The sequence below is a fragment of the Pleurodeles waltl genome, chromosome 10 (assembly GCF_031143425.1).
Source record: "Pleurodeles waltl isolate 20211129_DDA chromosome 10, aPleWal1.hap1.20221129, whole genome shotgun sequence".
NCBI classification, from domain to species: domain Eukaryota; kingdom Metazoa; phylum Chordata; class Amphibia; order Caudata; family Salamandridae; genus Pleurodeles; species Pleurodeles waltl.
This window is the reverse complement of record NC_090449.1, coordinates 1,003,463,689-1,003,491,367: the sequence shown is the minus strand read 5'-3', so window position 1 is coordinate 1,003,491,367 and position 27,679 is coordinate 1,003,463,689. Positions and strand designations below refer to the sequence as shown.

The window sequence follows — 27,679 nt, the reverse complement described above, 5'->3', positions numbered from 1 at the left end:
GGGTCATCTTTAGTAGAGTCCACCCCCGGCGACTGCATAGAGTGGAATTTAATCAGTTTCAATTTACGAATATATCTGTAAATATCAATGCGAGTATCCACATAATTGAAATGAATCTCAGGACAAAACGATAAACCCTTGTTCAACATTCGATGTTCTACTGGTGTTAACTCATAGTCTGATAAGTTTATTACTAAGTCAAGTTTCTCTGTTATTTTTTCTGACTCCTGAGTGGGTACTGTCTCTTTTCTATTACTTTTTCTTTTGGCTCTTCTTGTCTTTCTCTTCTTTTTCCTATTAGATCTGTATTTCTTCCAAGGCCACGGCCTTTGTTTCTCCCTCTTCCTCTCATCAGTCATTGATCTAGACACAGTACTTTCATCTCCTCTAAAAAAGTATTCTTCACTGTGATTTCAGCTGGTTCCAAAGATCCCTCTCCTTCACTTAGATCTACATCAGATTCATTTGGAGTGTCCGTGTTGTTAAGATTTTGTTTTGTATTATTCCATTTAGCATCATACTTCAAGCTTTCGAATCTTTTCGCAAATGTTAAGATTCTTCCATATTTGTAATCTTTTTCATCTCTTATAAATGTACTTTTCTTACGTTCCTGTATTACATTTTCATATTTGTCCAATTTGTTTTCCATACTTTTCCTTAATGATTCCTGTTCATTTTTGTCTTCATTCTTAGCTATTTGTTCTTCCAAAACTTTGATTTTACTGTGTATCTCATCCAAATCAGCATATTTAATTAATATTCTCATCATACTTAATTAACATTGTGTATTATTCTCTTCCCACTCTTGGAATAACTCCAGTTTCACATCTGAATATGTTGTAAAAGTGAATATACATAATCCTCTAGGAATTCTCTTTACTTCAATATATTTTTCCAATGAAATTACCTCCCAGCTTTTACTGATTTCTCTTTTGTATTGTTTCTCTAGTTGAAAAAATTGGTATTTCAAAGATGAGTTTTTTTGTTGTAATAAAGTAATTTCTGACGTAATATTTTGATCACTTGCATCAAATAGTTTAGTGGCCATCATTAAACGTTTATTTTTTCTGGCTTCCATAGTCAAGTGAATGTTTAAAATGTATTTTTTACCCTACTGCTTGATAAAGAACATATTATGTAAACATTGGCATGTGTTATGTAGGGATCCAGATTTAGGACCCAAGATAGGCTCAGGACGGATGATCACGTATCGGAAGGCACTGTCAGTTAAAGATTATATAGTGAAAAGCCACTTATCCTTAAAAAATCAGCAATCCTGGCTAACAGAACAACAGCAGGGTTTTATTAAATGCAATAATTCCAAAGCTTGCAAGATTGGAAAATCAATGAAATATGTAAAAATGTCGAATGGTGCTGACATACATATTAAACACAGAATAACTTGTAATACTAAATTCACTGTATATGTGATTGAATGCAAATGTGCCTTAAAATATGTGGGTAGTACAATTTGCATGCTTAGAAAGAGAATTTTAGAGCACATAAGAGCAATTATACATAATGCCTTAACCTATGCTGTAACTAAACATCTCAAAATGCATGGAAATAATGATTGGAAAACTTTAAGGTATTTTGGCTTAGATCATATTCCAGAACATGATAGAGGCGGTGATAGAATTAGGCAACTAAGGCAATTAGAATCCAGATACATTATCAAAATGAGGACAAAGATACCTTTTGGGATGAACAATGATGAGGAACTTTTTGTACATCTTTGATTAATATTTGGAAAAATGAGGATGAGAGGAATATCGTTTTAGTGATCACAAGCATGATGACATCAAATATGATTTATAAAACTGATTTCAAATACTATATAATTGGCCATATTTTAATTAAACACAGTATTTAATAACAGAATTCCAAATAACTGTGTATTAATTGCTTACCATTTACAAGTGGGGTGATGATTTATAATCAGAGTATATTTATCACATGTATGGAGTGTTCCTTTCTCGTTAGAATCATGATAAATCAATGTTTATGTGAATTGAGGTACATATATTGATGCATTATGGATTATTATGTTATTGTAATTTGGTGAAAAAATATTAGTCTGTGGACTGTGAATAATAGTGTACTACAATGTCCATGATGCATTGTAAACGTCTATCAACTATGAAAGTATAAATAGTGACAGCAAGAAAGGACTTCGAAACCGTGAAGAAGACTGGTAAGTCAAAACGTGTCGTTTTTCGTTTTTGTTGTACTGAATAAACTGCGTTAATTCACCTTAACGGAGTGCGCTGCCATGAGATTTTGTCTAATATATATATATATATATATATATATATATATATATATAGAGAGAGAGAGAGAGAGAGAGAGAGAGTTAGAGATAAATAAGACCCAAGAGAGTGAAAAAACAGATACACAACTATGTCCAACTTTAAATATTGTATTTTCTGCAGTCGCTCAACCGATCTATAGTTCTTCCAACATATAAGTATAAAAAAGCAGGATCAAGCTGATTTTCATATGGCTGCAAAATATCAATGAACTTGGATGTGGCTCGGAGTGATTACCAGTGGCTTTGATTAATTCAGGCATTCCATCAATCACTTTTTTGCATACTTTAGATTTGAAGAAGAGAGTACCTCATGTTATCTGTGACACAATGCTTAATGATATATACATACAATATTAACTCAGCAGGAAAACTTATGTGTTTGGCAATGAAAAACAATTCATGGAACGTTGCATGCTTAATTTCAACATATTTTTCATATCAGTCGTGCAAATTCAATTATTTACAAATGTGTTCTTCTTCAAATAGGTCTTATCAATCCCCATCCTTGAAGACCAAATGTTGGATGCCTTGGCTCGAAAAGGAGCATCTATGTCAGCATCAAGGATGAATGAGTTAAGACTTCAGTCTCTTCGGAGATTCACTCGGATGACACCGTTCTGGAGAATGGTTGGTAGCAAACCTTTGGGAGCCTACTGCCTTCAAGGATTAGAGTGCACCACCAAACTGTGCAGGTGAGATGATGGGCCACTTGTACAAACACATTTATGCCTATCAGTAAATTGCAATGCATGCCTCTTTCTTTCTCCTGCCTCAAACCTACATCGAAGAACCTAGCAGGAAATTGTTGAGGTTCTTCTCACAACTTCTTCTCATTCTTCGTCTTATTCTTGAAATGTAGTAAAGAGGCTACCAAAACGCAGCACAAATGCTCCTGTGTACGGTAGCTTTATATGTAGTGCTCAAGGCTCTACAGTTGACATGCTGATGAATTCCTCAGGCTTGCCTGTTCCAGGTGAAAAGCCTGATAAGTATACAATACTAGGACTCCAGTTGCCAGCTTAGAACCTCAGTGTGCAGGTGGCACAGCAAATGGCTGACTTGTCCTGATACAAAAGCTCTCATTTTTAGTAAATGCTTATTGTGCCAAAATATCACTTTATCATTTGCATCAAATACTCACATGTACTTCTGGCACAAATGGGTTCATTCTGCCTTGTAAGCCTATGTATCTAAGGGCCAGATACACAAAGCCATTCAGCATTTCTTAACACTTTTTCGGCCCATTAAGAAATGCTAAATGGACTTTTCATATGAACAAAGCCATTTAAGCGGTCGCAAATTGTGATTTATGCTTAGTAGAAATCATATTTGCAATCCCCTAATTAGGAAATTGCAAATAGGGATTACCTATATGGGTGGGGAAGCTCCCAGACTTGTACTTTGTGGAATTCCACAGTATTATCTAAAAACTGTGAAGTTCCATGGAGTTCCGCATGCAGTGGAATGCCGCCTGATCCCAGTTAGAACCCACAGAGGCAGGTATAAGGCAGGTGTCAGGCGTGCTTGTAATTAGGGAGTATGAGCAGCCAGCGAAAATATAAGAACTGAGAACTGAGCTTCGGTCCTGTCTCCCCCTTCTGCAGCTCCACAGCCCCTCTGCAACAAAAACAAACATTACAACCCTCAGGGCAACTTTCAGCCAGCAGTAGACCCCCCTCATAAGACAAAAGAGCTTATGGTCTGTTACAGCCCTTCATAACTGTGAAACAATCACTACTGCCCTCTGTGCAGCTGTCAGTCTCCCACAGCACCTTCAAAAAGAAATTCACCTAGACTGCCATAACAAACTCACTGAGCAGCAAGCACAGTTTCCAGTGTGCAGGGAGTTTTCAATTTACTAAGACCTCTCTACATAGCAAAAAATCAAACCCATGCAGTTTACAGACCCACCCCTAAACCCATATATGTACATACTTCCTTATCTATACTTATCATGCTTAATTACAGCATGCGTGGTAAAGGCATATGCATGGGAGAGATTTGTGTTGTAAAGGCTGTGTGGTAAAGGCACTGCATAGTTAACAAAACTGCTTTAAAGGATGTTTCCCTTAAGAACAAAAGTTTATGGAAATGATGAACATAGCCTTTTTACGGCCACAAACCTTGTGAACCACAAAATTGCTTTTTTCATCTAGAAACCAATTGTTTGAACAGGAGAAGCATTTCTGACTCACAAAATGAGTTAACTGACCAATACTGAATCACAATGAGGAAGCAGTATGAAAGTGACATTCCTTCTTAAATGTAGTTTAGTTGCTGACACCTCAAACCTGGTGGCTCTTGATTCGAAAAAGGAATGTGTCCCATTTGGACACATTCTCCTTTGTGAAAGGAGTTTAAAGGATACTTCTTATAGAGCTAGATGCATGCACCACAGGCTTAAAGTAAAATGTTTTGAATGTTGAAGTCGAAGACCAGTCGGCAGCTCTTAAAATTTCCTTCAATCTCAAATCCAAGTGAAGAGCTTTATGAGCTATGACTCCCCTAGATTAGTGAGCCCTGAACCCTAGGATATCCAAACCAGCTTGCTTCATGGAGCATTTGACTCATCTGGCAAGAGTTGCAGAGGTAACAGGTACATACGGTCTCCTAAAGGAAATTAATTGTGGTGGGATGGACAATCTGAGAGCTGATGTCTGATGTGCGCTCTAAGACTGCATCAACACAAAGCTTTGGATGATCTGGATAATTCAATAGAACAAATCAGAGTCTTTAGAAATTGTGAAAAGAACTCCAGAAGGAGTCATCTGCCCAGCAGACAAATTCAGAGGTTCCAGTCCAGATAGTCATTTGAGTGAAATGGGGCACAATAGCATGGTTAACGTTGCAGATAAAAATGTAAATGAAAGAGAAACATTCTCTAGCCAAGAAGAAAACATATTAAGAACCTAATTGACATCCCACAAAACTTTATATATTAATACAGGAAGAATACTTGTCCTTATGCCTTTTAACAGGAGTGGAATTAAGTGATGTAATCCACAAAGTCTTCCATCCACAAAGTCATGTTGTAAGGGAATGGCTGACCTGCATTTGTTCACTTTTCTATAGAACGTACCTGCAGATGCTAACAATCTTAAGAAATCTGCCACAACAGAGACAAGTGCCATATTTGGATTGAAATGTGATTCCATGCACTAGTAAACCCATTAAGCCCAGGCACCCTTGTGACCCCTCTAGGTGCAATGGCCCAAGAACCCTTGACAAATTTGATATAACCTACCTTAAGCCTGGTATATTTCAGAATGGCCTGGAAACTTCCATGCTAATAATTTAAGGATTAATAACATGCATAGGCTTACTAACAAGGCCAGGACATGAAAAAGGCCCACAGGATTGACAAGAAGATTGAAAAAAAGGAAGAACACAAATGTCTACAGTCATCTGGAGGATATTAATACCATACCTCGGAATGGCCAGAGACAGGTTAGGATGACTAGAAACTGCAACTCTTTTTTCAGTTTGGACACACAACAAGAGATCATTATGAACGGAAACGCATAAGGTAGACCCTGATTTGAAGGGTGAAGAAAGACATTGGTTATCGAGTCATTGACCTATCCCCAACTTCAAAAGACACTGAGTAGAATGCTGATTCTGAATCTGAACAGATCCATTGAGAGTGCCTCCCAGATGTTTCGGAGAAACTGCAAAATAGGGAGATGAAGATGCCACCCTCTGGCATCCTTAGATGGCAAGAGAGTGATCTGCCTCACAACTGAGAGAACCTAGATGTACTCTGCTGTGTCTAAGACACAGGAACCTATTCACAAACTGCATGGTTAGTATGGTTAGCATGGTTAGTAGTACTACAATAGTATACTCATGTACTACAAAATGCTGTTTGCAAACCTATGTGCAGAGACCTCTCCTTCCTTTTCTATACACGTACAGAGATCTCTGCACAGATAAGTATACATTTTATTAGTAATTGTGGGAAGGACAGAGGGAGTGTTTAATACTAAATGGGAGGGGATTAGGAAGGGGTAAGGAGTAGTTTAGGAAGGAATATGCAAAGACAAACACTTGCCAACAAATAAGTAAGGCCATCGCTAGTCAAAAACTGCATTTCCAAAGTTACTACAGCCAAAAAGGTTCCAAAACAGTCACAAATGTAACCCAACACAAACGTGGAGTAAGTCCAGCACCGCAGGGGGGCGCTCACAATATACTCCCAAAACATAATAATGGAGGAGGAGCATGAAACAGTCCATAGGAAATATCGTTAAACAAAATAAATAATTTTGAATTTTAAGTTCCATATTATTAGGTGTTAAAAGGTATATTCAATTGATCTTTTAGTGACATTAACATTTTACTTTTTGTTTACATGTAATTAAATAAAATATGTATGCATATAAAAGTTAGGAGTAATTAAAGAAATCAGTTTAAATAAAAAGTACTCAATAGTGACTAAATATGAAACTGAACGTACACACAAAATGTTGAGGATTTTAGTGGAAACTCCAGGGTGAATACTAAACTGATACACACAGCCCTGCACAGACTAAAACACTCCTGACTGTGATTCCCTAGGACAACCTAATATACCAACATTCCACTGTACTTCCACAACAGGGAAATTACTGTTGGAGTGGAGTCAAAAGAACATACTACACATCAGAATATAAAAAATCATTTACTTTTCTCCATGAATCTAGAAAGGAAATTCTGAAGCCAGCCGGCACACCCTGATCTATATATCTTATCAGTGATTTATCACCGTATATATCCAGATACCTTGTATAGTACAGATTCATATAGTATAGAATAATTAATGAATAGGAACAAGAGTTTTTAGGGTTCAGGGTCGGGTGGCATTTAGGGTGGTGAGGGATTTTAAGGATTCAGGGATGGGTGGTGATGTGGAAAGGGGTTTTTAGGGTTCAGGGATGTGTAGTTTAGGGTGAGAAGGCGTTCTTATGGGTCATTGATGAATGGTGTTTAAGGGTAATGAGGTTTTTTATATGGTTTGGGATGGGTGAAATTTGGGTGTGCTGGTGTGGTATGGGTGGGTTTTAGGTGTAGAAAGGGGCTTTAAGCAATCAGGAATGGGTGGAGTTGAGTGAGTGAGTGATTTTATGGTTCAGGGATTGTGAATTTTCTGAGGCAGAAAGGGCTTTTAGGCTTAAGGCATGAGTGTAGTTTAGGTGTGGTGAGGGGCTTTAGGGGCAGGGTTTGATGGTGGTAAGGGATTATGAGGGGTCAGCGATGGATGGTGTTTATGGGTGCTGGTGTAGGCAAATTAAAAGCATCTGAAGTAATTGACAATATAAAGGATGTAAATATGGAAAATGTCCCCTGAAGTAAAGCACTGAAATAAATATCTCCGACAAAACTGTTTCTGAAAGTAAGACCTTAAACAATTGCATTTACACTTAAAAAATAAGCATTCAAATGCCAATTTTGACCAGAAAGACATTCCATGAATTAGTTTCTATGAAAAGCTAGATGCCATTCATTCTGAAAATTTCCATTAAACAGTTTAGGTTAAATGGTTTCTCGGTAATGGTATTCCATGAAATATTTTCTATGAAATCACATACAACTGTTAGAAAAGCAAGGCCTTCAGTTGTTTGTGGAAGTTCCCTTCTGTTGGGCAGTACCGTAAGGGGAAATGAAGGGAGTTCTGTAGTTTTGCGGTCAGGTATCTGATTGAGCAACCTCCCATTCTCATACGGTTGAACCAAGGAATCTGTGCTAGATGGAGATGGGAGGGTAGTGGTTTATCAAACATCTGAGATATAAGGGGCCATAATGCGCCAGAGCTCTGTAAGTAAAACATAGGGATTTAAAATGGATGAGATTTACTATAGGGAGCTATAGGGAGCTAGTGAAGGTCTCTTAGATGAGCAAAGATGTGAGAACGCTTGGGAAGATGACCTAGGAGGTGAGCAGCAGAATTTTGAATATTCTGAAGTCTTTTGAGATGGGCCTTATTCATTCCAAGATAAAGCACGTTGCCATAATCCAGGTGTGACGTGATCAAAGCCTGGACTATGGGCCCTCGTGTGGAAGAGGGTAGCAACTAGAGGATCTCTCTGATGCATTGAAGAAGGTCAAAACAAACGCCACCATCATATTATTTTTCTGGTCAAATCTGAGATGGTTGTCAAGCCAAATATCTAGGTTTTTCTACACCTGTTTTGGTGCAGGTACCAGACCAAGAGCTTCTGGCCACCACTGGGTCCCCTATAGACATTGCTCACTCACAAACATGAGAATCTCTGTTTTACTGCCATTTAGGTTCAGGCAGTTCCAGCATACCACATATGCTTCACAAAAGATTCTAAGCAGCTTTTGAGTTAAGAGGGGTGTTTGTCCCAGTTTTAAGGCGGTGGAGACATGTACATCTGTGCCTAGTAGTAAATGTACACCTGGAAATGGTGAATAGCAAAATATTGTAGAGTTACTACTAAGTTCAGTGAGTCATGAGTAAATCCACACTTGTAAATTTACTTTTGTGAATAGGCCCCAGTGTTCTTTTGATCGAGTGCCTACTAGATGGGTTTTAAATCTTACTGTCTTACTGCTGTATAGTTGTCCATCCGGAGAAGAACTGAACACATTTTGAGAATGCTTGTATCACAAAGGAGCTGCAGTTCTAAACAGTTGATATACATAGAAGATTAATTTCGAGACCATGAACTTACAGTTGAGTATTTTTGCAACAATCCCCTCCAATTGGACAAACATGAGTCGGACTCAGATAGAAGATGCTGGGCAGAATTAAGGATGGCTCTGCCTTTCCGGTGTGAAGATGTTCCAGTCGCCATTAAGCTTTTTCCTTTGTATCTAAATCAAAGGAATTGTATCCGAGTCTGAAAGACCTAATCTGAGATGTTAAATTTTTGACGCTGCAGGGCATGGTAATGAACTGGACTCAGGAGGACTGCTTGGATTGTTGACAAGTGTAAACCTGCACTTATAGCATGGTGATGTAACAAAATGTTGGACAATGTTAAGAAATTAGCTGTTTCTGTATCACCATTAGTTTTGCTTTTGGTCATTGAAAAGGGGAAAAAAGGAAATTAACCAGGAAACCCAGAAACTCCAATGACTGAGGAAGGAGAAGTAAGGACTTCCCATTATGTATTATAAAACACAAACTTTACAGTAAGGAAATTGACAGCTGAAGATGCTGTGGAAGGACAGACGTGTTGTGAACCATTACGAGAATACTGTCTATGAAAAAAGTAGACAGGTACCTGAATACCTGAGATGGGCCACCCCTGGTTTTGAGTAGCTTGGTGTCACACCAAGGAGCTGAAAATAATCCAGATGAAAGGGGGAGAACTGATAGATTTTATCCTCTGAAGCAAACTGTAGGAATTTCCTTTACTGAACTTATATTGGAACTGACAGACACGTATTTTTGAGTTCCAGTCGAACCATCTAATCTTCTGCCTGAAGTCAATCCCTAAATGATGCATAGTCTCCATCTTGAAACAATGGTAGAATTGAGATGTCTTAGGTAACTCTTTGTTTTTCATTTTTAGCAGGAAAATATTACCTAGAAAACCACTAGGATCTAATAACACTTGTCTGACAGCCTTCTTTGTTAACAAATCCTGGATCTCCTAGTGAACTAATGTACAAAGTCTGTGAGCGAAAGACAAAAAGAGTTTGGAAACAAAGAGCCTGATTTAGATTTCGGCGGACAGCTATTAAAAAGTTCGAATTCTCACAATAAGGATTTAATAAAATGTTCCATAAGAGTTTAAGTTTGACTTTATGTGTATGCGGGATTCAAACCCTCAACCCAGGTAATGGTAGATCAGTACCACCTCAGCCAAGCTAAATAAGGTGAAAGACCTTTGTGCACTGTTAGATCAAACATATTTCTCTCTGAAAAAAGTATCCTGAGATACAGTAAAGCCAATGCCTTATTGCTAGCCACTGAAAAAAGACATTGCATAACTCAGAGGACATTAGAGAGCAAGGATGGAGCCAAAGGGCTGAGGGAAAACACGGGTGCAAAGCTCTGACTGTGTGGCCACCAACCGGAGCAGACCTGCAGAGCAACGGCAGCCCTAGCTGACCAGTCGTCTTCCTGAAAAGGACACAACAGACACTGAAAAAGCCAACCATAGTGTAACAGGGAAAAGTCTGTTAGGAAGAAAGCAATGAAGTACAAAATTATTCTAAGCGCATACAGATAATAATTGTCAATAGAAAATAGGGCTTTTCTCCACTATGCATCAGCAAGAAAGAGGAGGAGATGATGTGCTACAGACTTACATAACACTAAGGGCCCAATTTAGAGTTTTGGGGGCAGGGTTACTCCATTACAAATGTGCTGGACATCCCGTCTACCAAATTACATTATTGCATTATATCCTAAGGCACTTGTATTAAGGAGGACTGAATATTCATCATGTTTGTGAAGGAATAACCCTCCAGCAAACTCTGCGTCAGGCCCTGAATATTTGCCTGTGATATTATCAGTAGTCCACATGTTCAGTGTTTCTGGACAGTGTTGTTTTATTCTGTTTTGATGTCAAAGTTTTCTTAGTACTTTTTATGTTCATGTGTTCTTCTCTGCCTACTCTTTAAATAAAGTGAGGAGTAATATGGGCCTCCAGTCTTGTAATAAAATTCACAATAAATGAGGCTTTTCACAATTATTATAGAGTATTTGTCAGACTTCATTCAGGGAGGCCACATGTCAGGCAAGGCCTACTGGACCACAGCTGTGGTCCTGGGGTAATTTGACTGAGATATCACAGACACTGTCCTACTATGGCTCTGTAAACTGGGACAAGTACAATCCCCTCTGTACTTAACTCTCACTGGTAGAGATGGCAAGCAGTCACAGGCTTCACAGGTTACTGGTGGGGTAAAACAGGCTTAATACTCAACTGACACCCAACAGCATAATACTGTGAAATGTCCAGCCTAGTGCTTATCTATAAAACGAAAAGTACTTTATTTGACAAAAAAACTTAATATTGTACACTAACAAAAAAGTAATCAAATACCTGGGTTACAGGTAGAAGCTACTACTTCTAGATGAGCCTCTCCCCTTTCACTCCCCTAGGGTTTCTCTGCTGTGGGTAGCAGCATAGGTGCAGTGCTCTGCCTCCATGGTTATTAGACTGATGTTAAAAGCACTCAGCCTCTCACTCTTCTTCGTGGGTCGTAGACCTTGCTCCTGCATCCTGCTCCTGAGTCCCTGCTCCTTCCTTGCTGGGGAGGAAGTGCATCAGCGATGGTCAGGCCAAGCGACTGCTACCAGCAGGTAGGCACGAACTGAACAGCGGAGTCCCAGAGGCAACTGCAGCCTTAGGTAGCGGGCCTCTTCTGAGCAGACAGCATCTGCAGCAGGTGGGCCCTTTGTTCGGGGTTGAACCTCCTCTTTCTAGATGGGTGAGTCTAGAGGTCCACTGTTCAGGTCTCCCTGGAAAGAGGAATTGATGAGGTCCTCTTTCAGGTGAAGGCCCAGGATCACCAATTAGGTCGCTTCAAGGTGCTTCTGGGTAACAGCAGTTGGATCTATTAGGCGCACTTGGGTATAGCCCCACAGGAAGCCTCTCAAGTGCTTTTGTACACAATTAACTAGTGGCTGGAGCTACCCACAATCGTAGTGCATTCAGCATACTTGGGTGAGTGCCACAGCTTTACAGGTTCCTTCTTCTGCAACACAGACCGCTCGGGCACAAGTGGGCAAGTGTCACAGTTACATCGGTGACTCACCTCAGGACACGAGCAAGTCCCACAATTCAGGGTAGGTCCTCTTCAGCAGTACATACCACTTGGGCAAACAAAGGCAAGTGCCACGGCTGCAATGGAAGGGTCAACGGGGGATCCACTTGGACATGCTTTGACAGTGCTGCAAACCTCTGCCTTGTCATCAGTGACCGCCTCTGAGTTGAGTGCATGCCATGCACGCTCTTCATAAGCCTTTGATGGATGGATCCACATCATCAGGATCAACTACTCTTGTCCACACCCAACTGCAACACCAAGTAGATCAATCGCTTCCACTTTTATGCAGGGATGGCAGATAGGGGGTGTGTATGGTTCATCTCCCCTTACACAAACAATTTGTATTGGTTCTTTTTTCATGGCTCCATCTCAGGGTGTCTTCCATACTCACACTTTGTCCAGAGTGATGTTCTTAATAGCCGGGTCGTCTCCAAGTTGGAGCACCCACAAGACAGGCTTGACATCCACATCCAATAGTGATCAGGAACATAGGACCCAATAGCGATCAGAAAGAGAGACAAAAGGTTGACTCCTTTCTAGAGGACAAAAGGCAGTCTTCAGGAAGACTATTTGTTTTAGAAATTGTGTCTTTAGTTGTCAGAGGTATGCACCCTGTCCAAGTAGGGACCACCATCCTAGTCAGGGTAAGTCAGTTACACACCATAAATTAACCTGTGCTCACCCTTTGGTAGCTTGGCATATAGCAGACAGGCTTAAATTAGGAAGCAATGTGTAATTATGTATGCAACACTTAAAAAAAGCAGTAAAACAGTGAAAACACTACATAAAAATAATCCGTAACAGGTTAGAAAAATAGAGCTTAATTTAATGAATAAAATGAGACCATATGACAAAAATCCAATCAGTAGAATTTTAAATATGAATCTTTGAAGAATATCTGCAAATATGGTGTTTAAAAACATAATGCGCCAACCGGGGTCTATCTGGTCGCGCTTGACTGGGGCAAATCTGAAAGTTCAGGCCGACTGTGATGCAACGCAGGTCGGATACAGGGACCTGCCTTGGCTCGCTGCAAACAGTACCTTGGAAGGACGATGCATCGATGTTGAGGATCTGATGTGAGGAGCAGAGGATCATCTGCACTGATCCCTTCGGATGTAGGCGATGTGTCAGTTCCGATCTACCCAGTAGAAAGGGTTGTCGGTTAACCCTGTTCCAATGAAGTCAATGTGTCATAGTCGAGCCTCAAAGCCAGCAATGCGATGTCTTTGGCAGGCGATGCGTCAGTGTTGAAGGGAGATGGGCCAGTTCCGACCGGCGCAACATCAGCGATGCATGTATTTTACAGTTGTAGCACTTCATGCCCACTTCCAAGGGTCCAGGACTGGACTAGCACCATTTGGCAGAACAAGACTTGCAGCAAGCAAAGTCCAGGTGCGGTTGCACGATGAAGGGAAGTCTTTGATATTCCTGAGACTTCAGAACAGGAGGCAAGCCAGCAAGCCCTTGGAGTCACTTTGGTTCTGGGGATGTAGAGATACAGGTGCAGTCCTTCTCACTCCCAGGCAAGGAGGGCAGCAGGCAGCAGGGAAGGCACAACAAAAATCTGCAGAGAGGCAGTCCTTTCAGCAGCACAGCAGGCCTTCTTCCTGGCAGAATGTCCTCAGGTCCAGAAGTGTACTGAGTTGGTGGTGTCAGGGGCCCAGTACTTATATCCAGTTATGCCTTTGAAGGGAGGAGACATCAATGAGAGGCCTTTGAAGTGCAAAATGTTCCTGCCCTTCCTGCCCTGACTCACTACAGGGGGGTATGCAGCTCTTTGTGTGGGGACGGGCACAGCCCATTCAGGTGCACGTGTCAGCTCCTCCCTCCCATCTGCCCAGGATAACCCATCATGAAGAGGATGGCCCATCAGACACACCTAAGCTCCCTTTGTGTGTCTGTCTAGAGGGAATGCACAAAGCCCAGCTATCCCTCCCCCCCTCCACCCCCTGGCACAGAATGGTTAAAGTAAGAAAGTGCCAACTTTCTAAAAGTGGCGTTTTCAGACTTGCAACTTAAGATCGAACTTTACCATAACTTATGATTTTAAATTGTGAGTCCAAAGACACCAAACTCAAAAATACTTATCTTTTTCCAAATGAAAATTACTCTTATAAAATGTAATAAGGTAATCCCAATATCCACCTATGGAAGAGATGGGCCTTGCAGTAGTGAAAACCAAATGTATGAGTTTTTCACTGCCTGGACATGTAAAACTAAAAAGTACATGTCAAATTTTTAGGGGTGACTTATGTGTGTTAGAAAGGAAGGTTTGGGCCCGGCAAGAAGGCTAACTTGCCAAGTCAACAGGTAGTTTAAACTGCACACACAGGCTCTGCAATGGCAGGGCTGAGACGTGGTTAAAGGACTATTGAAGTGGGTGGCGCAATCAGTGCTGCAGGCCCACTAGTAGCATCTAATTTACAGGCCCTGGGCACATGTAGTGCACTTTACTAGGGACTTATAAGTAAATTAAATGTGCAAGTTGTGGATGAGCCCAATGTTACCATGTTTTGGGGAAAGGGCACTTGCACTTTAGCACTGGTCAACACTGGTAAAGTGCCTAGAGTCCTAAAGGCAACAAAAAATGAAGTCAGCAAAACAGGAGGTCAGAAGGCAAAAAGTCAGGGGAAACCACACCAAGAATGCCAGGTCTAACACTATTCAGTAGCTTCTGGTGTCAAAAGGACCTAATCACGTTTCTAGGGAGAAGTCTATCTCCTCTTTCCCCATTTTAGTGTCTTGGTTCCCTCCCACCAGTTTCAGGAATGTCAGCAATATCCTTCTACTGTTTCGAAAAGTAACCTCACCTCTATTTTGTTCATATGAACAGACCATCTGTTTACAAAATAGAACCCAAAGTCCTGTGCCACCCTGGTTTACTCAGATAACCATTAAATGTGTACCAAGCCTACCACACACAAAATACATCTTTAAACGCTCTCGGGATCTCAGCACTAAGATCTAGGTTTATTGCTGGTTTTACACAAGTGGGCCAGTAGGCTTTCATTTTCATGACATAGATAGAAAGAGCTAGTCACACTCTTATTACTACAAATCACAGTATGCTGCCACCTCCTCATTACATGCTGAAGCCTGTGTCAGGGACTGTAGTCTTCTGCAATGATGGAGAGCATTGGTGCACCTCTCCTGGTTCAGGACCAGGCACTTTATCAAAGACAGGCCTAGGCGATTGCGCTCAAGCTAGATCAGCATAAGGCTAGAACCAAAATCCAAATCAGATACTTGCAGTTTGGGCACACAGGACAGGGGCACAACTGTACAATTTGTAGGGGGCAGTCCCATCCCAACATTATTTCATACCCAGAAAGTCCCAGTCGCCCCAGAACAAGTCACAGATCACTAGATGTGTTGGAGATTACTACACTCCTTACCTTGAGTTATTGGAATTCCTACTAATGATTCCAGATGTTTAAAAGCTGTACATTCACTAAATCATCCTAAATCCTTGTATAGTGATAGAATACTTACTTCACTCAATGTAGCCTACGTGGATTTGTAAGTCCTCACAAAGATGATGCTCGTGTCAGGGACACACTGGCAGAGAACAATGAACAGCCTCCACATTAAAAGGTGGCATATAGTAGCTGTTTCTTTATACCAGTGCTGGAAAGTAAAGAGATCATGCCAGCTCCCAGCTCAGGCATCTATTTCTTGGCCACATCTGGGATCCGGTTGACCCAGGGAAATATGCTGAAGTCATCCTGGATTCATCTTCTGATACCGGACACAATTCAGCAGTGTCAGCACGTTGTCTGCATTCCATTCAGTGCAGCAACCTGCAGGAAGCAAGGGGGCTTTCTTATTTTCACTTCCAGCTGGGGAAAATCAAACGTCTTATTTACAATGCCTTCAGGGCTTTTTGTGCAAGTATCATACTTGCTGGGAGCCATCTGGAGCCTAACACCTAGATGCCAATGCAATGGAAGGAAACAAAGGTGTATAACATATCACTTCATCAGTACTTTAGAGAAGATATGACTTGGAGGCAGTTTTTTTACTTTGTGCAACCACCCCAGTTGCAAAATGTGCATGTACTGTAAGAATGAAAGATTTATTTGTGTGTATGAGTAAATATGTTAATAATTATTTAAATGGAACCTACTCATTTATTTTGTATTTGTCTCTTTTATAGCACTACTCATCCCAATGTAGGGGGTCAGAGAGTTTTACGTCACACACAGAGACACAATGAATCATACAAGTATGTAAATCAGTGTACAGGAAATGTTACTTAATACAATGAGGGTTATAGGTTGTAGGAATCACGTATTGTTCATACTTGTAAGCATTATATTAAGAGTGAACAGTCAGGAGGAGCTCAGAGTCCGGATATAAAACATAACGCAGTGATTGGAGTTGTACTAACAATACTGTATTCATTTCCAGAGGAGCCCTTCTTTGCCATCTTAGAATATAAGGGACTGAAGAAAGAAACAATAAGAGCCAGAAGTGCAAATATTAGGAATAGTGAATTCCTAATTGTGATTCCCTGTGAATAGTGATTCCTAAGAGGTCGCAAATAGGCCTACCTCATGCATAGTAATGAGGTAGAATTTCAATGGGGTTTGAGCCCGTGAAGCCAGAGTGGGGGAGGGATCAATCATAAACCACATATCATATACAGACCACCACCAGCTATCAATCAGTATTACTTTTTTCATAATAAACAAAACGGCACATACATCCTGTGTGCAATCATGAATTGTATCTTATTCATATCATTCAATTCAATTTGCAGTATACACAAAATAACCTCATATTAAAGAATGATTTCAAACTGTTAGTGAAAAAATATAATATTAAAACAACCCTATTGACCCGAAAGGTATCTTTAACACATAAAATTTACATAAGTCCCACATACATTTCGACTTTGTCCAGAACCATAAGACACACAAATATTAATGATAAGAACCAAAGATATATGGAGCTACCCCTTGAAACTTTCTTGGGGGTTAGCTTCAGTAGCATTTCATAAACGTCCCATGAGTCACGTTGAGGAGTGGAACATATTTTTAGGGTACAAGACCACTCCACCTCCCTCACGCTCAATCCACTGACGTATTTCAACCTCAGCATTAATGGGATCGATTTAAGGAGAGGTCATCATCATGGCAAAACACCATTTTGTCGTGGGGACACTCTCAAAACCACCATCCTTGTTCTTTCATGGTAAGACTTTGATTTTCTACCCCGTTTCTATTGTGTTTTCCATTTTGCTGAATTCAGGTCAGTTCACACCAGTGCCTTTTTTCTATTTGTATGTGATCCCGCGCAGAAGTCGGTGTACTGCTTCCGCGTCTTGCACATACCTTTGGTTCTTATCCTTAATATTTTTGTGTCTTATGGTTCTGGACAAATTCAAAATGTGTCTGGGCTTGTGTAAATTTGATATGTTAGAGATACCATAGGGGTGGATAGGGTTGTGTATACTGCAAATTGAATTGAATTAAATGAATTAGATACAATTCATGATTACACACAGAAATTATGTGATGTATGTATTTTGAAAAAAAGGATACTGATTGATAGCTGGTGGGTGGTCTGTATTTGGTAGGTGGTTTTTTAATGCGGTAGGTTACAATTTGTGGCCCACGAGGGTTCACTGCCATCACAGGGATTGTGGCTGCCTGCTGGGGTCAATAGATCACCAAGTCTGTGATTGCTATTAAATAAAGCAATCTTTTGTTTTTTAAATGCAGTCTTAAAGGAAAATGAGATATGTTTAAAAATAAAAAATAAAAAGTTTGAGTTTAAATTTTAGAGTAGACAGTGCTCTGTGGGACAAATGGAATATTATTTCAACATTCTCAAAGGGGAAAGGGTCCCAAAGGGGCCCACTTCCCGTTTGCAAATCGGTACCACCTCTTTTTAAATGGTGGTAAAGTATTACTGGAATTCAGTTGCAAAACAGTAATACATACCATACCAATTCGGTATTTGGAAGGGACGCCCAAAAAGTGCCCCTTCCAAATACCGAATCGCAAATACAAATTGAAACAAGTTAACGAATCACATTTTGCATTTGGTACATCAGAAAAAGTATTTTTCCTGTCGCAAACTGCCCGATAATGTGAATCGAGCTGTTTGCGACCAGAAAATGCTTTGTATATCTGGCCCACAGTATCTAAACCTATTACTTATAGCAGTGATACTCAAAGCACGGCTGGGGGCACATGCAGCCCTCCTGACCTTTACTTGAGGACTGCTGTTTCCTCGTCTCAGCACTAACATTAAAAAAGTTGCTAAATAGACAGCAACCATATTTGTCTTAAGGTTAGTTGCAGTTAAGGAAATAAAGTTACTAGGGTGTCCTGCACCTTCATTTATAAAGACATCCTGCCCCAAATGTGTAGAATATGAAAAACTCTGTTCAAAATTCAAAAGTGTAGTTTATCAACATGCAGAACCATTTCACCTTAGTAAATCAGATTACAACAGTGCATTGAGAAGTATTTTTTTTTTAAAGTGATAGTTTTGAAACATGAATTTAGGAACATTAATACCCCCCACCCTAACAACGATGCCAATAGAGAACTAAGAGGCAAGTCAGTTGTTGTGTGCACCCTTTGGGTGTCCAAGGTTGCTATTATGCATGAACAACATTATAGTTTATTAAATCAAACTCAGGAGAAGGTTTTGACTACCGCACATCATGACGTCATGTCTTTCGAGGTCCTCTTTTATGTAATAATGAAGAAAAAGGGGTATAAGTGAAATAAAACAATTGCCTCAGATCACACAATTTGGTCAAGTGGAGAAGCTGGGATTTATCCCACATTTTCTGGTTCCACATTGAGCAATTCAATTCAGCCGCTAGACATACATGCTTTGCTTCATCTACACCCACCTTACACTACCCCATCCCTGCATCCCCTCCCTCGATCACCACCCTGCTGGCATCAGATCCCTTGGTCACGCCACAGACCTAACTTTTTGGTCCCTGGGAAAATGTTTTGGAGTAACCATGACTTACAGTTTGGATGCCTTGATGACTGTAAATAGAGTATTGTGCTGTACTAGAAGGTTTGCCACTTATGAACTGGAAGTAACAAAATGGCCTCAGAGTCAAATGCCCCCTTACCTGTCTACACACAATAAAAAGCTGTGATCTGCATGTCACACAATATTCTGTGCAGCATGAACATTAAACATCTCTGCTACATTATGAGTCAAAACTGTGAATGGACAAAACACAGAACTCTCTTAGCCATCAGAGCTATCTTACCCCTCAAAATTAATGTGCACACAAAGGTCTTTGAAGCAGGTGTCTTAACCCTGTAAGATTTATTTTGTTAATGCAGCCTCTTTGCGGCCAACTAAGGTAGAACAGATTTCATGCCACATTTGTCCTTGTTACCATTTTTTTGCAGCAGATTTATTTTGTAAATAAATGTATAGGTTGAGTGTGAGGCTCTGCTTTTCACACTCCCCCTCGTAACTCCACACCGTTAATTCAAGCAGGAAGGGGGGGGCGGGTAGGCCGCACACACATACACTCACCCATCTACACATACACTCACTCAAACCCCCATGCGTTCACAAGCATATACACATACATCCACCATTCACAAGCACACACACACACACACCCATTCACAGCACATGTTCACAAATACACTTACATTCCCACATACACACACGCACCAAACATTAAAAAACATAGCACTTACCTTCTGCAACGTCTTGGGGAGGGAAGCCTCGGTGGGTCCTGAAAGGTTGGGGCTGCCGCATTTCCTCATTGGCTGATCTTAGGTCAGCCAGTGATGAGAGGTGGAAGTCCCTACCTTGTCACAGTGTAGGAGGGGTAATTGAGACTGCTGACCCAGTTCCACTTTTCTATGAGGCGCCAATGATAGACATGGGCACTTCAGGGCTTATAACTGAAGCACCAAGGCACCAGGTTACCCTCCTGCTTTCTTAGTCTGTTTTTGTTGGCTTTTAGGACTCTGTGTACTTTACCACAGCTATTCAGTGCTAATGTGCTTGTGCTCTCTCCTTTAAACATGGTAGAATTGGCTTACACCCAACTGGTACATTTAATTAACTTGTAAGTCCCTAGTTAAGTGGTACTATATGTATCCAGGGCCTGTAAATTAAATGCTACTGGGGCCTGCCACGCTGCTTGTGCCACCCAATTTAGTAGCCTTTTTAAGCATGTCACAGGCCTGCCATTGCAGCCTCTGTCACCAGTTTTAAATTGCCATTTCGAACTAGCAAACTAAACCTTTTTAAAAGGTTGGCTATGTACTTTTAAGCTTTACAGTCCTGGTAGTGTAAAACTCCTAAATTTGTTTTTCATTACTGTGGGGCTTACCTGTCCCCTAGGATAACATTGGGTTGCTTTATTAAATTAAATAGGTGCTACCTTTTGATTGGGAATAGGTAAGCCATTCATTTCTGGGAAATTTTAATTAAAATCGTCTTTAATGGTAAAGTTGGATTTTAAGTAACAATTTCGAAAATGCCACTTTTAGGAAGTTGCCATTTTTCTCCCCTAACTATTTGGTGCCTGCAGCCTGTTCCTCAGTCACATGACTGAGTGCGGTTGACAGTAGGACTTTGTTTCTCCCAGACAACTACACAATAGAGGCATTAAGTGTGCCTAGATGCGCCATCAAATGGTAGGATAGAGGCCGTGAAGCTGGGCACAGGTGGAGTTAGGCAAAGACCAATTGCAACTGAAAAGGCTGAGCCCTGCCTTCCCACAAAGGATTTGTCATCACTGCATTGTTCATGCATCCAGCTTGGAGCCAGGACAAGGGAAGCGAGAAACTTCAAGGACTTCAAAGGGAATTCTGTAGAAACTTCTCCGTCTTCACTGTGGGCACCAGATATAAATATTGGACCCTCTGACTCAATTCTCGAGCACACTCCTGGACCTGTGAATACTACAGAAGAAGGACTTCCACTCTGTTGCCTTGGTACTCTGCTACCTGCTGCCCTTCTTGCTGAGAAGGCAGACTAGACTTGCACCTTTCATCCCAGGCTAAAGTGAATCCAGGGAGAAGCCAGCTGACCTCCTGTTTTGAGCTACAGGGACAAAACAAGTTCCAGAGGCCTCCCTGCAACTGCCCAGCTGACCTGCTGCGTGGTCTGCAACTAGAGCTGCCTGAGCCCTGCTGGCCTCTGCTGGAGTGAGTTCCTGATCCTCAGGAGGTGTCCATCAGGTCCTGTCCCCTTAGTGTGGCATTGGTTGAGCTCTCTCCTCAAGAAAACAAAAATTCTTCAGTTTAGGGCTCTTTGTGAACGAGCACAGTCCCTTTCGCACCAAGAACTTGCCACCTGCGCCACCTGCTAATGTCAATTTCTGGTAAACCCAACTGTTCACGCCACAGCTACTGCCAACAACTCATGGCAGTGTGAGATCTGCACTTCGCGTTACAGCATTGACAGCTTGTGGTAACCACCAACACGAAACTCCAGCAACAACCGGCTGCAATGTCCAACAGGATTTTTGAGCTACAGCAATGACCATCTATGACATCTGTCCTGCTCTTCGTGCTACATTGATGACCATCCGCAACACTCTCCCTGCTCCTCGAGGCCCCATCAACTGTGAGCTGAACTCTTTGCTCTGAACTTTGAAGATAACTCTTTCAGCTGGACTAACTTTGTCCCTGTATCTGACCCGCACTCCATCGCTGTCGGCCTGAACTTGTGGCTTCACCCATTCTCACACAACCAGATAACCACAAGTGGCTCTTTGTGCTTTTAGGAGCTTTACTTACCTGAACTAATTTAAAATTGCATATCTGCGGTTCTACTGATTGGACTTTTGTCGTTTTGGTGTCAAATTATTTATTACATTTTACTCTTAGTTTCTAAATTGTTGTGGGTTTTTTCTTGTTTATTGTTTTTACTGTATTACTGTTTGAAGTGCTGCATAAATACTTTACATGTTGCCCCTAAGTTAAGCCTGACTGCTTTTGTGTCAGGCTACTAGAGAGTTAAGCACAGGTTAATTTGGAGTTGCTTGTGACTTCAGCCTGACAGAAATTGTGGCTGTTGCTTGAGTAGGGTTTTACCCCCCTCAACCAGTAACCCAATTTCTCACAGTTGTGCAAAACACTTTTTCACAAAGATAGTGCCTAATATCAGTGTGCCTGAAACACTCATGCTGATGACACTTAAAAGAGAATTATAGGACTTCTCACTTCAAATATCCTGCAAGGTTTATTTCCTCTTCCTCCACCCGCATACTTCTACTCTTTCGGTCACTCTTCCCCGGTAGTCTTCAATCAATCAAAGAATTTCTGAAGCGCACTACTCACCCGGCAGGGTCTCAAGGCGCCGGGTGGGGAGGGGGGGTTTGCCAGTTACTGCTCAAAAAGCCATGTCTTGAGGTGCTTTCTGAAGGGTAGGAGGTCCTGGGTCTTGCGTAGGTTGGTGGGGAGGGAGTTCCAGGTCTTGGCGGCGAGGTGGGAGAAGGATCTGCTGCCGAAGGTGGTGCGTTGGATGTGGGGGACTGTAGCGAGGGCGAGGTCAGCGGAGCGGAGCTGTCGAGTTAGTATGTGGAAGTTTACTCGTTCGTTGAGGTAGGCCGGTCCAGTGTTATGTTTCTTGTTTGTATTTTTGGGGAAGTGTGGGTTGAGTTTGTCTACAAACTACCTTTGCTTCATTCTTTTAATGAAGGTTACCCCCAAATCTGACCTTTGCATTGTGTACATTCTCCCCACCTATACTTACAGCACTGTGTGCTATTGCGGTGGGTTGTATGATAGAACCATGCATGCCGGAACAACGCATGCCTTAACAACACAGTTGGAACCACAAACACGTTGTTTCCACACATGCCTTTACCACGCATGGCTTTACAACGAATTTTGTTGTAAAAGCATGCCTAGTAAAGGCATATGTGGAAACGGCATGCGAAATGGCATGCATGGTTCTGTCACACAACACCCCATACGCCCTGAGGCCCAAAACTACCTCCACCACTCATACCTAAACTACGCCGACCCGCCACCCACCCTAAGCCCTAAAAAAACTATCCCGTCCCCCCACCCTGCCCTTAAAAACTGATTTACCCAATCCCCCACCCACCCTAAACCCTAAAATAAACTACCCTGACCCCTTCACCCCTGCCCCATAAAACTAAATTACCCCGACAAAGCCCTAAAAAAAAAACTAGTCGACATTCCACCTCGCCCCTAAAAAAAAATCTGTCCCGACCCCCCACCACCGCCCCGAAAAACTAAATTACCCAGACCCACCCTGAGACCTAAAAAAAACTACCCCAAGTCCCCTGGCCCTTAAAACTAAAATACCCCAACACCACCCACCCACCCTATGCCCTAAATCCACCCTCACCACTAAATACTACCCACCAACCCTGCCCCAACCCCACTTACCTCACCGCGTCCTCTCCCGATCCTTCCTCCCCTTCTCTCCTCCCGCCTTTCCTTAAACCTTCCTCCACCCAATTAAAAACAAACTACCACGCCCCCCACGCTAAGCCCTAAATTGAAAAAAATACCCAAACCTCTCCCCCACTCACGCTCCTAAAAAACAAAATAGCCCGACCTCCCAATCTTAAGCAAAAAATACCCAATCCCCCACCCAGCCCCTTAAATAAAAAATAGTACTTTGCAGTTTGGATGACAAAACACAATCTGGACCAATCAGTGTGGTACACAAATTAATATATTTTTTCAAAGTTACTATAATCGATGCCGATCAACAAAGTGATTAATAAGAGGATTGAGTTAGGGCGATGAGGAAAGTACCTGAGAACATTGGACATTAATTGTGCTTACGCATGAAAAGCCGTAGCACTGAGTGTTCAGATAATTCATCAATGTGTCAGTGGGTGAATATGAAGAATTAACGAAAAGAAGGATTGGGTAGTTTACATATGTAATTCATACTCAGCATTACTCAGAACAAACACTTGCAGACAAATTCGGAAGTTAACATGGTCTTCAAGTTTCCAAAGCATTGCAATATTCTTGAATCCCAGCCAGTCCCCAAAGGGACCAGCTTGATGGTGATTAACTCTGAGATATAACGAGAGCTGCCACCAAAGGACGCTTGCATGGGGGTAAAACTCATATGGCCGCCGAGCATGAATGAAAATGGCATCCTGTTTCACATAATACAGTATACGCATGCTTTAGGTAAATACATATTATTTGTGGAAATGGCAACATCTCAAGTATGGACATTTTGACACTACTCTATGGGCCATATGTGCGAACACTTTTTCCTATAGACACAGAATGGGTAAAAACCTTTACTACATCTGGCCCTATGTTAGCTAAATCGGCAACTTGTATAAACCCCCCTCCAATGCAGTGGTGATAAAAGGTAACTAGTTTCTTTTGATGCTTAGAGATGGGCTGGTTTAATTTGAGTAACTGCTACCTAGCTCGCCTCAATAACCAATGTTGTCTCCTCTCCATCCAGGAAAGGGCACTGTGCTTACCAGCAGCAGTTTGAGTCATGAAGCTCTCCGCACAGAAGTACATTAGAAATGGAGAAACAAGCTCTTATGGACACCGTAGCCTGGCCCCAGGCTTTTTCGTGTATGCATACTGTAGTTTTATACTCTTGCCTTTACGTTTCCGTTTTATTGAACTTTTTTGCCGTTTAGATATTTGTACACATTTGACAAGCTGCGTTCAATATTCCCGAGGAGTCCAAGAATACACAAAGACCCTCCATAGGTTTAGTTCTACTACAATTAGTTTTAAAATATAAATAATTTTATATTTTTTTCCATTTCTTTGCTGAGTCCTGTGAACGACTGCTGTTAAGCTTCTGCTCTCATTTCAAAGGCACAATGTACAATAAAGCACTGATATATACTGAAATGTGCACGTCACAACGTCTTTTATTTAGTCTTGTTTTAGCACTGTCAACGCTCTGAGGGTACTAACAAGATTAAACCCTCCACCTTGCTCATACTGACCCTAGATGGTGTCCCTGTGGTATCAAGCATTATGGAGTAGCAGGGCCCAGATAGGGTGAGGACTGGTTTAGATAGCTGACCATTCCTCATAGCAGCTGCAGGTTAACACCGAGCACTAGAGCAGAGAGAAATACTATGCTAAACAAGTTCTCTAGACACTGGGCTTAAGGCCTGCCTGTTCCCTTTCACCCAGTGACACTGGAAGCTGCTGTAGACGACCTACCCAGCCTCATTAGCTTCAGCAAACAGTGCATTGCAACATGGCTGCCCTGCCTGTTTTGTGTGTAGACAACTGTGTACTTTCGTAGGAGACACAGCGCCCTCTAGGGGCGAGAAAGGGAAAATGTTGGCTCAGTTCAAGATCGAATTCTCTAAAACGGGCATTGGGAATCACTGCTGATCCAATAACCCCTGTTGCCCTTTGCTCAGCATCACTGGAAGCTGCTGAAGACGACCTGGATAGCCTACAAAGTCAAAAGTATATATACTGATATGTGATGTCAATCAACAATAACGTATTTGCTACTGTAAATGTGCATATTGCAGCCACTGAAGCTGTTTGAATGAAATAAAGGTGCTGGTTGCATAATGGTATATAACATAACAAAAAATATCGAGGCACTGCATGTTCATGTACTTTGCATTCTTGTTATAAATGGCACAGTAAACATTAATCAGTATAATGAAACATTGTCCATTCATCAGTGGCACGCATATGGTTCTGCACACTGAAATAAATACTTCAACCAACAGGAACTCAATTGTTCACTGATATCTTCCAGATGTGTTGTGCAATGACTACAAAACATTGCACAGTTTTCATACAGCATGGTACAACTGATGGTTGGCAAATTATCCCTGAGTAAGACGAATTGCCGTTGTTCGAAAGGGTGTTTGCCTTCTGGAAAGCAAAAAATAAATACTGAATAAACATTTTAACTGTCATGGTGAGCTTTAAGCGTACGCAACAATTTTACAACTTTCATTTAACAAAGAAATTAATGAATGTATTGTATTATTTATGTATTATTGTCGTCTATAGCGCAGAAGTCATGCAAAAGGATTTTAAGGTTCTTTTAAAATATTGAGAAAATTAAGGAGATATGCTCATATATATCTTACTCCAAATATATTTCGCACCACACTCCATGAACTTTTAAATTCTTTATTGGTTACACACATTGCAACTGCACCAACGTTTATCGAACACAGAATAACCAGTGAAACCAAATTTACAGTATATGTCATTGAATGCCATTGTGGTTTCAGGTATATAAGTAGTACCACTTGTATGCTCAGAAAGAGGATCGTGGAGCATATTAGGGCAATCACAAATAATGATCAAACTTATGCAGTATCAAAGCATTAACAAACACGTGATAAACAATTGGAGAATATTGAGATACTATGCTATTAATCATGCATTGGACCATGAGAGAGGAGGAGATAGGACAAAAAGACTGCATCAACTTGAATCAAAATAATTCACTTGATTACAAACTAAGGTCCCTTCTGGATTAAATTATGATGAGGAGCTTTATGCTCATCTGTAAAGAAATTAAGTGTTACAAAGTAGCCTTATATGAATTTTCATATGAGAATTTTAATATTGTATGAATTGGGAATTCAAAGGGAAAATAAAATAATGTGATAATTGATATTGCATATTAATGACATGGTACTATACCAGAAACTAAAGAATGATGACATAATACTGAAATTGCAAACAAATTTAAAATGGGAGACAGAGATCAATGAATGCATTAGTTAATTTTATAATAATTATGTCGGGATTATATATACTATATATTTTTTTCTTCATGTTAATTTTTTCACGTATCGATTGGATTAAAAGAGTATTGACATTTAATTTGTTATTTTATTAATCAGGTTGTGGTTTTAATAGTGCACTACAGGTCCCATAATGCCTCATAATGTGCAATTGTGACAAACAATACAAAAGGCAAACATAATGATAGTACTCATTAACCGTCAAAATGACCAGTTGGGTCGAAACATTTCAGTGAATTTAAAAGTTTATGGAGTGAATATAAAGTATTTGGAGTATAGTTCACAATTGAGGGGTTCAGTCTCCCCTCCCTCCACGAGCACCAGCTGTGGATATATATATATATATACACACATATATATATATATATCCAATGCAGCACACTTAAAAAGAGGACAAAACAAGAAGCAATAAAGACGTACAATTCTGACACATCCCCAGGTCTAACAGAATTTTAAATCTGGGAATTTGTCAGAATGCATGGGTGGATGCGTGCAAAATCCCAAGGCAGCGATTTGCACTGCCTTGTGTTACTCCAGATTTATCAAGCCATGCAGGGCTACACAAAGGGGAATTGTATTGCTTGGTAAATCTAATTTGGGTTTTGCAGTTCGGTATTAGAAAGGGGCATGTTCAGGGCATCTCTTCCTAATACCGAATTTGAATGGTATGCATGATTGTTTTGTGACCATGAATGCGGTCACAAAACAATCGCAATTTCAGATTGGTGTTCATCCATTCACAAAGGCAGATGGGTCCACAAGGGAACCCTTCCACTTTGTGAATGCATGCAAACATGTTTTTAAGAGCAGGAACAACAATGAAAACAAAAGATTGCTTTATTTAAAAGCAATCAGAAACATGGTGGTCTGCTGACCCCAGCAGGCCACCTTCCTTGGGATTTTTGCGA

The 27,679-nt window shown here is 41.0% G+C and overlaps 1 protein-coding gene across 1 annotated transcript in view; it reads left to right on the top strand.

The window, feature by feature from the left end:
- LEAP2 (liver enriched antimicrobial peptide 2) overlaps nt 1-24,882 on the top strand; it is a 52,753-nt gene extending 27,871 nt beyond the window's left edge. Inside the window, exons 2-3 of the mRNA XM_069209271.1 lie at nt 2,798-3,003; nt 24,476-24,882. Of these exons, the coding sequence (XP_069065372.1) occupies nt 2,798-3,003; nt 24,476-24,515 (246 nt within the window). The 3' untranslated portion in view covers nt 24,516-24,882. The remainder of the gene's footprint in view (nt 1-2,797; nt 3,004-24,475) is intronic.
- Nucleotides 24,883-27,679: the final 2,797 nt, after the last annotated feature.